This window comes from Falco naumanni, chromosome 10 (assembly GCF_017639655.2).
Source record: "Falco naumanni isolate bFalNau1 chromosome 10, bFalNau1.pat, whole genome shotgun sequence".
NCBI lineage: Eukaryota > Metazoa > Chordata > Aves > Falconiformes > Falconidae > Falco > Falco naumanni.
Window position 1 is genome coordinate 7,376,875 of NC_054063.1, and position 14,586 is coordinate 7,391,460.

General features: G+C 40.2%; 1 protein-coding gene across 1 annotated transcript in view; it reads left to right on the forward strand.

Annotated features, from left to right (window-relative positions):
- Nucleotides 1–14,586, forward strand: part of TUB (TUB bipartite transcription factor) — a 71,226-nt gene that overhangs the window by 52,428 nt on the left and 4,212 nt on the right. Inside the window, 5 exon segments of the mRNA XM_040608193.1 lie at nt 2,924–3,091; nt 7,685–7,806; nt 8,689–8,880; nt 9,445–9,557; nt 10,664–10,778. Of these exon segments, the coding sequence (XP_040464127.1) occupies nt 2,924–3,091; nt 7,685–7,806; nt 8,689–8,880; nt 9,445–9,557; nt 10,664–10,778 (710 nt within the window).

Genomic DNA, 14,586 nt, shown 5'->3' on the forward strand with positions numbered 1-14,586 from the left:
ATCTGAGACGTGGACATGTCAAAGTTTACCAGAAGGCCTTTACTGAAGGGACTGGTACTCCGGGGGTTGTTTTGATCTCCCTCTTTCCTCCCTGCCCTCCTTCACTGCCTCTCAGAAATTCCCTCTTCTTCTTAGCAGGTGTTCCAGGACATCTCTGTCAGGTTTTTTTCTACCTAATTTTTGGTAAAAGCTGTAGAAAACACTGAGTGTAGCAATAAAGACTTTCTTTTTGGCAGAGCCCACTCAGCTTCTTTGCCTCTTTTGACGCTGTCCTTAAACAGGGAAGCTGGTAACTATAGACATGAATGGTTTGTTTTATTTGTATTATTTGTATTACTTGTGAACCATCCTTCCAGTAAGTGGGTGAAAAGGAGTCAGCTAGGCAAAGAAAGTGAGAACACCCGGAGAGATCCACCTTGAGTATCACAATTACAAAAGCTTGGAAGTGTTTTCAGACATTAGGTAGTTAATAATAAAGCTGCCTTTTGAACTGTGACTTGCAAAGATACAATTATATCTCATGATACAGAAAAAAGAAATGTATGCTTGCATTTAATACCATTTTACACATACATATATAGCTACAAAGATGTACTATACAAATATTAAATAGTGTTGCATTTGCCACGAACCACCTACAGTATTCTAATGCACCAGAGGTTCTTTCCCTGCTCCCCCCCCCCCCCTTCGTCTGGCTATATCTCCCATTCCCTTAAATGGGGTCACTAGTGGAACCATTCGTACTGCTTAATAACACACTCTACCAGTGATGCACTCTTCAGAATACTGAAATTGATTTTTCTTCTCTGAAAGTGTGACCTGCCAGTGTAGCCTTTGTCCTAACGCTTAATAATACGTGATGTTCCTGACAACACGGGATGTGAGCGCAGATGTTCTGCAGGCATCAGAAAAAAGCAGTCTCAGTGCAATGTCTAATGCTGTCAAAGGCGTTTCATTTGCTGCAGATCAGTCTCTGCTTTGAAGAAGAATAATTAAGGTGTTTTGTTCCTTTTGAAACGGGTTGTCAAAATTAGGTTTGTATTGTCCAAAGCTTAATAAGGAACTAGATAGATACACATGAGGTACGAGCATCTTGTTAAACTCATGGATGCTTAACACCTTTGAAATTGTTAAGGCATTAAGAGTATTAAGGTAAGAATCTAACTTTAGGCAGCCACTCTAATGATAATGGTTAATGTGGTTAAAGCTGTTAAAAATACCAGAGTGGATTTGAGCAGCTACCTGTCTGTTCTGGAGCACCATTACTGTAGTGCTTATCCTGAGATAACTTTTAAGAAAAATGCTATTCTGTTTGTTGCTATATTACACCTGCAACATAGGAAATTACACTGTTCATTCTGCATCGCACAGAGCTTCTGCCTGAAATTGCCACCCCACCAAGATGAGAGAAACATTTCCATGGACTTTATTTAGTCCTTCAGGGTTCGGTGGACAGATTGTTTTATTTATTTTTAGTTGTTATTAGTTTTACTTTCAGTAAATCAGAACTTACAGGGTTTGTGCGGAAGTTGCCAGATAAGAGTCTGTGTGATACAGATGAGTCAATAAATCCTTGTGGTCTTGAACTCTGTGAATTTAATACTTCTGCAGTGTTAGACTGCATCTTGTTAGGTAGTTGCACAGCCAGTGCTGTTCCTGATCCTGAGGGTGTGGGCCACTCTTTTCCACTTATGCTTCATATCGCAGTGGCAGTGCAGCAAGTATGGCAAAGTGCAGCTAAGCATGCTAAATGTGTAATCCAGTTGTCTTTAATGCAAGTTGACAGCTGCTGGCAAAGCGGGTTGAAATTGTATTCTTGGAGATCACAGTCTGAAAAAATCCCAGTCACTACAGGATGCATTCAGCTCTGTTTGGTGTGAGAAGCATCGTAGTCTTTTACTGAACTAGCTCTTTGTAACGCTTGCTAATTCTCCACAGTGTTGCTTGCTTAGTAACAAAAATTTCAGAACAGCAACAGTATACAGGCTTACGTATTTAGTGTATCTGTACATGATAATATTACCATTTTTATTGGTACAAAAGTGCATTTTTATATAGCTTATTTAGTAATATATACCAGCACTAAATCTTAACTAAAAGCTGAAGTACATTTGTAATCTGATGATTTAATTTGCTGTCCTGAAGAAAAAAAAAAGTTAGGTTGTGATAAGAACACACATTTTTTCGTTTTTCTGTCTTCAGAGGTGATTTACAGCTGCAAGGAGGTAAACAGGTTCTTTCTGGCTGTCATCAGAAGCCACAGAAACACAGCATGGCTGAGACTGGAAGGCGCCTTCTGGGCACCGTCTAGTCCCACATCCCTGGTCGGAGCAGGTTGCCTGGGACTGTGCCTGGTTGGGATTTGAACATCTCAGAGGATGGAGGTTCCAGGGAATATGTATTATCTACTTTATGGTTCCACTGTGATGTTTTAACTGTATAGCAATTTACTAACTCGGTAGGCATATTTATGCTTGTTAACATGCTGCTCTTCCTGTTGTATATACTACTAGATTGACTTGTGAATTTTCAAGATTTCAAAGCATCAATTCGTAATAGCAGTGTTGTTTATTAGGGGACATGGCATAATCTAGGACTCAGGCTTATGTTTCTGGACTTACGAGAGCTGCATCCGTTTTCTTTGTCAGTCCTCTGTAGTGAAGTTCTTTTCTGTTTAGTTTTTAGTGTTTCTGGTGCATTGGGGGGTGAGGAGGGCAACAGTGAAATCCTGATCACTTCTCGGAGATTCTCTAGTGCAGTATGTGGGAAGTAAGATGTTTGCCTTGGAAGCTAGTTTAGTCTTGTTTAAGTTTAGAAATGTGACCTCTGATTTCTGATTCTTGGAAAAGATGCTTTTTGTGAGCGAGCAACTCAGTAACTTCTTGACACAAAGACAACTAAGGCTTTTGCTATTGTTTGACAGGGATTGATGGCCCAGCAGCTTTTCAAGATAATGTTCAGAAGATAGGAAGTCACGTGCAGATTCTCACTGTTGGACGGTCTAGCCATGATGAAGATGATGGAGAAAAAATGGCTAGTGGCCAACAACAGCAAAGCAAACAAGATCTTAGAACAGCAATGCAGAAAAAAGGTAAGTAGCCAAAGCTGCCTTCGTTGTTATTATTGCTTGATTGATGTACATTGACTCCTTTTTCCTATCCTTACTCTTAGCCCTAGCCTAAGCAGAGACTGCTACTCTGTGTTTCTTCTCCTCAGAGCCTGTTAGACTCTATTCTATTATCTTGGGGGGGAAAAATGTAAAAAATAGTTCTCTTTTGTCCCAAGGAACAAGAGCTCTCTAGGCTCTTAGGGATGCGGCTTTCCCATCTGCAGTGCAGTGCTGCTATTAAGGTACCAGGCAGATGCTAATGCTCATATCCATCTGTTCACATTTTTATATTATACAACCCTGGAAATCACTTACTTGAGGGTTAAAAAGAGAGTACAAAATAGTAACATTCAAACTAGAATATTAATTTTAGTTGTGTTGTCAGTTAAACATTTTTCATGTTTTCATAATGTGTGTTCATGTCTGCAGAGGTGAAAATTATAGCACTGTGTATTCTGCAGCACTTCCCACCATGCATAGTCCTCAAATATTCTGAAATATTTTTTTTTCTCCTAGAGGCATGCATGATTTGGGAGATAGCTTGTGTATGTACACATTCATGCATCTGTCCCTTCCTTCCTGCACTGTTGTTATATCTCATTAGACATTAACTGTAGGAAGGAAAAAAAAAATACCTTAAAATTCTCACAAAGCTTTTTCTGAAGGCATTTGCTTTGGAGTTGTTCTTCTTCAGTGTACAGCTTTTGAAGCAAAGATGGCTCAAGCCAAGAGTGCTCTGATGCTTTAAGAATAAACTCTTTGTGTATAAAGAGCAAAATGTAAGTGCAAACTTGACTCATCTAGAAAAGACTATTCATACCTAAATACCCGCCTCTTGTCTGCAGAGCAGTTCTCACTAAGATTCATTTTTTCTGGGACGTTACTCTGCAGATGTGAGCAACTTCAACTGAAACGGGCAGATTTTCTCCAAGTGCGGTATTTCCTGGGCATTTGAGTCGGAGGGGTGTTGGCATGACTAACAAGTTCTGATCTGTGTGGTGATTGTGTTGCCTTAGACCATGGCTCAGAATATTTAATCATCAGGCACACTACTTACTAAAGCTGATTGATTTAGAACTATCAACAGACTTCTCAAATTAGGTCAGAGCACTGGGATTTTTACTCTGAGGATCATTTCTATATTTGAAGTTTTTTCCAGGTTAAGATATATTTTTATTCTCTCCAAATTTTTGTTCATTTTTTTTAAATAAAAGCAGTGGGTGAGGTTTTTTTGTTTTGATTTGGTTTTGTTTTGCTTTGTTGCTTGATATTCTTAAATATATGGTGTGACCTTTTCTTACCAGGTCTGAGTATACTCCTGATCCAAACAGATTCTGCTAAGAGTAGACCACTAGTATGCTTCAGCTTGGGGCAGGGGGGGAACCTTTTTTTAAATGCGAACGTGGAGGTTTGCTTATTTTTATTAACAGAGCTATGCTCTGTGAGACACAGAGAAGTATTAAGACAAGACAGCAACTATCAGCATCTCCATAAAATATTTTTACTATGTGTGTATGGTTTGCCACTTGATACCAGCAGAAGAGGCTTGTTAGAAAGTTAGGAGTATCCCAATATTCATGGGAAACTTTATGTAGAGCTAGAGCTTTTCGTCTGGATTCCCACTGCCGCTCTGCCACTTCACTGCTTGTGGCATGCCCTTACTGGCATGTCCCCATTGGTCTGAAAAGCATTTAGAATTGCTGTCTCCTGTCAGTCCTCCTCTTGCCTGGAATAGGAGCAAAAGGAGAAGAGCAGAGAGATAAATGTTAGCTGGCCTAATGGGAAAGGCTGAGTCCTGTCAGATTTGCGTAGCCCTGACCTGTGTCCATTCTACTCTTTGACACTAACTTTGTGGAGAGAAGCCGCTCAGCATGTGTCTCTGCTTCCTCAGTGAGTCAAGTTCTGTTACAAGACAAGAGGTTATAGGCCACCTGAGTGTGAAAAGAATATGCCACTTACAAGAAAATGCCAAATGTTTTGATTTCTCCATCTGTTGGAAATTGCCATACTAGGATAATTTTCTTCCTGCGGGAAATATTCGTCATTTTGATTTCCAAAGTCTTAATATGTAGACTTCCTCTCTGGCAAATGAATCACTAGGACAGAGCCAGAATTCCGTAACACCGAAGAACTAACATTTTTTCTGTACATTTATCAGTTTCCAGTATGTATCAGTAAAGACTTGGAATGAGCAATTTAGTCTTAATTCTTCTTTGCCACCTGAAGTCGACAACTGGTTTGAGATTAAGGGAAGGAATAGATTTGATTTCTGGGTTCACAAACAAAACAGGCGCTCTCTGAAGCATTCTTCCCCACAGGTCATAAATGCAGACTTTTCAGAGACTGGCATGGAATTTTCACCACCAAAATATTGGTGGCAAAATAGTGAGCACAGATGTAGAAATAGACTAATTACATCTGTGCATATGAAGTATGGCTTTATTGCACAGCTGCCAGCTGGGGAGATGGACTGTCTGCATTACCCATGCATTGTTGACTTAAAGGTGTTTGTCATTATTAAGAAATAATGCTTGTGATTAATGCGTGATTAATAAGTGAGTTCTACAGGCTTTGAAAATATCTGTTGACCTGTGAACTCAGGCCTCCCTTGCATAACCAGATTTTATTGAACCTTTTTGCTGTCATGCTGTGTGGTGTGTGTCCGGACTAGGGGAACTGAAGAAGTGGTAACACGACCATTCATGGAGCAACTGGGTGGAACACAAGCATTGCGTATGCTTCTGTTTTATATACTCACTGTTACTATGCTGGTGTAGTTTCATTATCCAGTGTGCACCTGGTGTTAAAAGCTGTTTTAAAGGGATATGCATTGAAGTTATTGGAAGCAGCAATAAAATAAGAAGTATTTTAATGCCTTTTTTCTTTTCTCCTTCTGTTGCAAAATTTGAACTGAAGAAAACCATTGCTGCTACTATCTCTGATAGTATCAGCAATTATAGTTTGTATTTCTGTACAGTAGTTTGGTTCAGTCTCTGTTTGTTGCAGACCAAGCTCATATGCCAAAAGCCTAAGCTAAAAGTCTCTCTGTGTATCCCTGGAAGTCCCGGAAGAACAGTTTAGAGAGCCTGAGAAAGATGATGAGGATGCACTAGGCACAGGGATTTAGGTATAATTTAGGCTGCCTGAATTGGAGTCTGAATACCTTTTTTGGTATTACTGAATGAGTATTTGTGTACAGTCTGTGTATGTCACTTTTTTGTGTGTGTTAGAATTCAAATGTAGGCCAGAAACCTCCCATGCAGAGCACCTTGTGCACAGAAGGGTTTGTAGCACAGCCATTTAGTGTGGGTGATGTTTTTTGAAGGTTCCACTCTGTGATCCAGAGCTTTTGGACTTTATTCAAAATATTAAAAGAGAAGGTGACAGCAGGTAGAAGGTGAATTTGATTGTGCAGAAAGATAAAATGTCCATAACTGAGAATTCAGGCAGCAGCATTATGGCGCCGTCCAGTAAGCCTTTAGCCCTCTGCTGAGTCCTGTTGGCCACTTAGGCTCATTCGCTCAGTTAAGGGTTTGCAGAATCAAGCCCATGGATCTTTTCCTTTCCCAGATCCCCATGCAAATACATCCTGGTCCTCTTCCACCTCCCAATCCAGTCTTGTCGCCCTGGATCATGTTCCTGGTAAGTACAGAAGGAAAAAGTTAATTATGCCGATGCTGCTTGGCTCTGGGAATCTTTGCATTTTGTTTATCCTTCTACATTGGACTTACCAATAGTGGAAATTCTGGACCAGGTGTTTTCATTTATTGTGTTTTTTTGTGTGGGTTTTGTTTTGTTTTGTTTAGGAAAAAATTTTGTGTAGTTAGCCTCTAATATGTGGAACTTAAGAGTTTGAACCTGAATACAGGGTGGCTTCATCTGCATGATACTCCTTGAAAAACTAGGCCTGGCAAGTGTCCCACCATTGATGCTTTCTGCTGCTAAGTCCTATTTGATGTTCAAAGTTGTGTTTCCCTTTGAAATGTGTGAGGTTTCAAATTCTTGTAAAGTCAAATTTTTAAGTGTTGTAAAGCAGTTCCTTTGGCCTGGGCTGATACTGTTTTTTACATGAAATAAATATGCATGAGAACATTTCCTTGATGTGAATGTTTCTTCTCAGTCTAAGATCTGCTCTTCATCAGATCACATAGGAACAGTTAAAAGGATGTTGTAGAAGGGCTCGTATTTTAATTGTTAAGGTTTCCAAGTGGCTGTGGTAAGTTGTCCACTGGGCTCCCATTTCAGGTTTTTGTGTTATGCTTGAAGTACTTGATTGGATGAAGAAGATCTGAATTTAATTCCTAACTGAGTTTTGCTCCTGTATCACTGGGGAACTCAATCCTCTCTGTGGAATGGAAACCATACTTCCTTTCTCACTTGCTCTTTTGGCTTCTTGGGACAGGTGCTGTCTCACCCACATATTTGTATGCTGTCTTGCATGGTGAACCCCTTCACACACACCCTCTCTCACCTGTGAGCCTCAGGGTGCAACAGTATACTAAGTGATGTTTTACAGCAAGTATGAACAGCTTTAATATATTAGTATTTCATACAAGTGCGCTGCTTTCTCCTCAGGCATTTCAAGCAGCATGAATTTTGATGAGGAAGAGGATGAGGAAGATGAAGACAGCTCTAGTTCTTCACAGTTAAACAGTAACACCAGGCCTGGTTCTGCCACAAGCAAAAAATCCAACAAGGTAAGGAGTGAGTGCCGAAGAAGGACCCTGCAGGCTGCTAGGTACTGCGTGATTTCAGAGTGCAGTCAGGGTAGGCCTGGCTTCCCTGTTTTGTTTTTAATATGCACTAACGTATCTCCAAGGTGATTTACTGTGATAGCTCTCTGGGTTTATAGGAGCAAGCAATAAAAATAATGACTTGGAGAAAAGAATAGCAAATATTGTCTGAACTTGAATGAAGAGAAAGGTAAACAGTAAATATTTACCTTTCTACCGCTTGCAGGTGCTCCAAAGGATCTTTTGTTTCTGTTGCCCTTTTCTGAGCATTTTTGTGTTCTCGCTGCTACCATCTGAACATAAAATAAGACTTCAGCTTGTTCAGATCTTCTAAATCACAAGCTTTTGCTAAACCAGTTGATGGTGCCCCACTCTTACATACTGCACTGACTTCTCATTGCTGTTACATCTCTTTCTAGCCTAACCTGTCTCTCTGTATCCCATTTCTTCCTTTCATCAAAGGCCATCACTGTCCTTGGGTATGGCCTTTCAGAAAAAAGAAGTGTGGTGAGATGGGAAGGTGTGAGCCAGGGTTTGCATTGTAACAGCAGTCTGCCTGTGCCGCCACCCTGTTCTGCTTTGTCAGTGTGTCTGTACGCTGAGCATCTGCGGCACAGAGGACTGCTCCCTAGGCCTTTGGTAGCCAAGAGCTTGATCAATTGGATGGGGAGAGATCCTTAGCTTGATAAGCTGCCTTCGAGGCTGCTGAGGAATCAGAATGGGGAAGACAGTATGACCATTGGGTTTATTTTTTTAAAGTGCAGCTTCTATGAAATGTGATTCCTTTGTACTTAACAACCTTGCAAATCAGAGTTGAGGAAACCTGAGTTTTGTTTACTGTTTTAGGAAGCGGCCTCAGCCCCCAGTCCTTCCACAAAAGAGCCTCTCATAGATGTTGGTGACCTGGAAGAATTTGCCGTAAGACCTGCTCCACAGGGTGTCACTGTCAAATGCAGAATCACAAGAGACAAGAAGGGAATGGACCGAGGGATGTACCCTACTTATTACCTCCACTTGGAAAGGGAGCACGGTAAAAAGGTCATAAAATAACTTGAATGGCATACCAGTTGCATCTGAATATAAAAATATTACTAAAAATCTGAAGAAATCTTACAAAGCAAATATAATCCTATACTTTGAATGTATTTTCAGTTTCATTGACATCTGCCCTACAGTCTTCTAAAAGCAAACCCGTAGAACAGAGCAATACTATTGCCTTTCTTCATATGACTAATCTTTGGCCTTAAATAATCCATGCATGGCACCTTTATGTGACAGTCAGCAGTTGGGGTTCTCTGCATTCTGTGGCCTAAACCCACCTATTTTCTATTCAATGGGAAGAGCCAGAGCAACTTAAAACATTTTACAAAATAGATTGAGTTGAATTATTTAAACCAAAAATAATGGACTGAGTGGTTGAGAAATCACTTTTCCTTTCCAGATTTTTATCTGGTTTTGCGAAGTCCCAGGAGGCCTTCTGTTACTTAGCTAATGATGCTGGAAGACAGAAAAATCGCCTATGGTTTCTTTATATCAAGGCAGGAGGTGGTGTGTGCTAACCCCTTTGGCATTCTAGAATTATTTTTTTTTTGCACTGCTTAGGTGTTTCTGTTAGCTGGACGGAAACGAAAGAAGAGTAAAACCTCTAATTACCTCATCTCCATAGACCCAACTGACCTGTCTCGGGGTGGAGAGAGTTTTATTGGAAAACTGAGGTAAACACTGATACAGCTAAAAATTTTCTTTATATAAGATAAATAAAGGTCATTTAAAATTAAGAAGCCTGTAAGCCACCATGACTTGTTAATTAGAGGCTTGACTGCATGATGTGATAATGGTCTTAAAGTTCACAGTATCCAAGGCATGTTTTCAAAATGTCTCAAGTTCTTACAAGATCACATTTTATTAAAAGTCAGCAGGACTGAAGCTCTTAAATGCTCAAAGGCCCAATTCTCAAGGGTGTATGAGCACAACTTATCTTAATGAGATTTTCAGAAGTGCATGAGTAGATTGTGTCTAGCACTATTGATATTAAATACTTTGGAATGGAAATTCTTTCTGATACACAATCTTAAAATCTCTTTGGTTTTGCCTGTTTCTTAAGGTCCTAATTAGAGTTGTTTAAAAGTAGTGGAATTCTTTCAGAAGCACATGTTTCTTTTCTGTCTGTCATACATCATACATCAGTCTGTTTGTTGATACCTACGTGGAGCCTCTCAATGTATGTTTAGCTCGTCTGTGCCTGAGGAAAGGGACTGTGCTACTAATTGCCATTTGCCTCTGTGGATCTTGGAATTTCATGCGCTATTTATTGCAGTGCAGGCACAAAATGAGAATAATGTGGGTTTAGCATGTTCTGAGTTGCATTTTGCACTCCTTGGTGTGATTTCCATTTAAATAGGAAAGACTGATCTTATTTACAACTTTATGAAAATCACTGTCTGTATTCTCATAGTCTTAGTAGTCAGGTAAGAAAGCAGATAGTTTTGTAGAGATTAAGTATATCTTTAAAACCAAGCAAACAAACAAAATAACCCCACCCAATTCTTTCCTTGCTGCTTTCTTGAATTTAATAGTTTGCAAGATGTCATGAGAAGTCCATGGCATAATAAGGGATCTTTTGTATACTCTGCTGTACTGTACCTTTACATTTTTGTTACGGCCTTTAATCCAGAAATTGCTATTTAGCTGGGATTAGAATTAACAGCTATTTGTACTCAATATTATCTGTCATTCCTTTGGGGCTACAATGCAGTAAAGGATAGATGTCTCAGGCAGCATTACTGACAAATGGTGATTGGATTTTCCATTTTTTTGATAGATCAAATCTTATGGGAACAAAGTTTACAGTTTATGACAATGGAGTAAATCCAATGAAAACAACATCAAGCCTGGAGGGGAGTACCCTGCGTCAGGAGCTAGCTGCTATTTGTTATGTAAGTACTGCGCTGCTCACAGGCAAAATATGCAAGAAAGGGCAGTTCAGTTTTGGAAATAGCACACTGAATTTCCTTCTCACTTATGATTATGTAAATCAGCATTCATACTTGGATGTAATCAAACAGCTCAGCTGATCTTCATTAGAGAAACCAGGAAATTCAGTGGAAAGCAGAGGTAAAAAACGTGCATAGAACCAGGTTGCTGAGTTCTCACCCTTGGTAAGAAGGTGTAAGACCATCTACGTAACCCTCTGGAAGGGGTAGGATGCTTCGCAGCCTGCAGGCACCATCTGAGGGAGTCTTCTGAACTGGAAAGAGTTGTGCGCATGGAATTACTGCACTGAAGTGTGATCATTTGTAACGGCATTTTGGAGGAGGCCTCTCTGATTCAAGACACAGGTAGCTGGCCAGCTAGGTCTGCAGCAGTGGCTGACAGACTGGGATAAAAAAATCTAAACCTTTTTTTTTTTTACCAGGGAAAAATCCCAACAACCCCCAAACAAAATCCAAAATTCAATTGAATGAGAGAAACCAGCCCCTTGTATAGGACAGTAAATAGCACTTGTCAGGAGTGATGCAGACAATCAAAACTTGAAACACAGGTGCTGTTGTTTCATGATTACTGGATGGACCAACTGTTTTAGTGAGCGTATTCTTTCTGTCCAGAAAGCTCTGGGCCCAGGTAATTCTTCCAGTCAAAACTGGTATGTACACTGTTACAGAAAGTTTTCTGTTTTCACAAATCAACAATTTCTGAAAAAAATATCCAAGAACCACTTTTCTGAAAAGTTCCTGCCCTGCTCTAATCAATGATGCCTGGAAATCTGTCAGATGGAGGTCCATCCATCCCAGCATACACCCTGCGTATGCACAGAATGCATTCCTGGAAAGGTCAGCTTCAGGTTGTGGGGAATGATGCAGCTAGAAGATTTCAGCACATGAAAAGGAGAGGAGAGAGCCTGCTAATGTGTTCTTTTCCTGCTGCTTAGGATGCTGCTTTCCTGTCAATATTGTATACATGGCGTGTTTGTTCATGTGTGCTGTTACTCAGGCATGTGACCTATGGTTGCAGACAGGCAGACACACACACATGTATCCCTCCATTCCTGTTGGATTTGAAACTCTGAGAATTTCAGAAAATCCAGTAACAGGATTTAACAAGAGAGTGCAGGATTTGGTGTCTGTTTAGAGTTTGACTGACGTTCCAGTAGGAACCTAGGAGGGCTTACATGTTTAATAAAGGAAATTTTAATAGTTTATACAGGAGGGCATTCCCTGGAGCCAGGCAACTAATCTTCTGGTGCAAACTGGAAATACAAGGAGAAAACAAAAACCAGTTTAAACAGAAGTTACATATTGAAAAATGTGGGCATTGTTTGTTTAAGTCAGCAGCAACGACATTTGAACCATTAATGTTACCAAATAAAAGCCTCTGTTGCAGTCTGCAGAGGTAATTAGAAGTGTGAGTGCTGGAAAGAACAAAACAGTGGCCACTGTTTGGAGAATGTGGCTAAGATAAACTGCTTTTGTATGTCTGTTTTGAGATCAGCAGTTTCAAACATGAACATTTGTGTAAGAAAATGTCTTCTTCCATTGATACTTTGATCCTCGTGGAGAAAGGCAGCAGGCTTGCAGGTGTGTTGCGGCCAGAGGACAAAAGGAAATCTGAGTGGTGTTTCATTACTAGCAAGGTTTGCGAAAGTGAGATTATTGTTCCTGGCTGCAGCAGAACCCCAGCGAATGCCAGAAAAAGCACTTCCAAAACACCCTTGTCCTAAGGTAGCCTTTTAATTCCTGGCTTGAGATTTTTCCTGCAGCAAAAACTGTAACAAACAATACTTTGAAAGCACCACTACGCCTCTCACTGTATCTCAGCTCATCCGATCAAGTGCCCATCTGGAGAGCAAGCTGTACCGGCTCCCACCAACTTACTGAGCCTGACCTGCTGAATCATCTCCACAGGTCTAGTGTATACAGGCAGGAGCTGGTGATGCTTCTATTGTTAACTATTTGTCTATTTATCTGTCCCCATCTATTGCGGGATAAATGTGTTGAGAACTCTTATTGTGGAGCTCACCTCAGGGCGTGTTTCAAGCAACAGGAATAAAGTTAGTGCAAGGACCGAGTTTTATCAGGTGCTGTTAACCATTTTTTACTTGCTCCGCTGATGGCAGGCTAGTATATTAATAAACCTGCAGCAGCACCTAATGGCTGATTTCAGAATCGCTTGGCAGAATTTATCAAGAAGCAGCAAGGTGTAACTGTACCGTTTGTACCCAGATTTTGTGTGCTGGATTCCTTTGTATTTGTAGTATCTCACAATTCAGTTTGTGTCCCAGTTGGCAGGCAGGGTGTGCGGCTGGTGTTCTGAGGTGTGACTCGGGTCTTGGCAAAGCAATAAACCCCCCCCTCTTTGGGCTTTCTCTGGAATGAGTTTCTACAGAAAATGTTAAGGGCAAGGCATTGTTACATGAATCGAGTCCGGAAAGGGAAGTGGCTGGAAGAAAATTGTGGTAGTTAAATTGTGAATCTCTGGTCAGCTGGAGGGATATGCACCTTGCTGCTTTTATCATGGCAGCTATTGCCACTGTAGTGAAATGCTTACATAATTTTATGGAAGTGTGTAAGATTTTAAAAGCAACCCTGGGAAGAGACTGTTTTCTTTCAGCCCAGTGTATTGTGACACATGCTCGCAGGACAGCTTACTGGTTGTGCTAAGGCAGAGAGTGCAGCTTCTGAGCAATACTGGGCCAGGCCCTTAGCTGATTTAAGTCACTGGCATGCTGGTTGAGTCAGTAGGGCTCTGTCGGCTGACAACCCTTATTTTCTGTTCCTGTGTAAACCAAGCCTGTCAGTGACATTAAAAGGGTGTGAAATCAGAATTTGGCCTATGTTCCCCTAATAATGCCATTTGTAGTCTTGAATTTACACACACAAAATAGTGGAGGAGGGAAACAAAAGAGAAGCAGAGAATGAGACAGGAGATAAGGGGAATTAATTTTATTGGGATGCGGTGATTAGAAAGGTCTGCTTTTAATTAAAGCTCCTTGTTTGTACCTACTGTTTCCGTCATATACTCTGTGTTCGTAGAATTTCAGTTCTGTTCCTTGATTTCAGCAAAAGGATAGCATTTGCCAATAAAATGTTTAACAACATTGGTTATTAATGTGATGTGCAAGTGGAAACCTTTCCCTTATCATTTGGCAGAGGTACTGATTTTAGTGTTTCTGAGTAAATCCAAAGAATATAGTCCTGTTCTTTTCAAAGTGATAATACTGCTTGTTGGGAGCGAAGTGATTCAGTGCTATTATTTAATTTTACCTTGAACAACGTCTTCAACCAGTCAGCATCTAAATTAATTGTATATAGCTTAACTGCAGCTTGACAAGAAGAAAAGCTTGTAAGACATTGCAGAGAAGACAAAATTGTCAGTAGTAAGCGGAAAATAAGCATAAACATGATTTTTTTTTCTTAGAAATTGTCCTTTGCTGTGGTGAGTCTCTCCTAAATATAAGGAGAGAATATAAGGAGAGGAATATAAGAATATTCAGCAAAGTAACTTGGTGGAATTTTTCTTGTATGCATGAAAATCTTTAATAGAGTTGTGTAAAATCTCCAGGTGCTTTGCTGAAACAACCAAAATTATTTCAAAGGTCTGATGGATGATAACACTTCTGCATGAGTAACTTTTAGGCAGGTATTTCCAGGTGTTTCCAGTGAATTGAGATACATGGATTTTTACTTGCAAAAGCACATGTTTGTAAAAGTTTGGTGTTTCTTAAAATCAGAACCCTTTAATTAAATA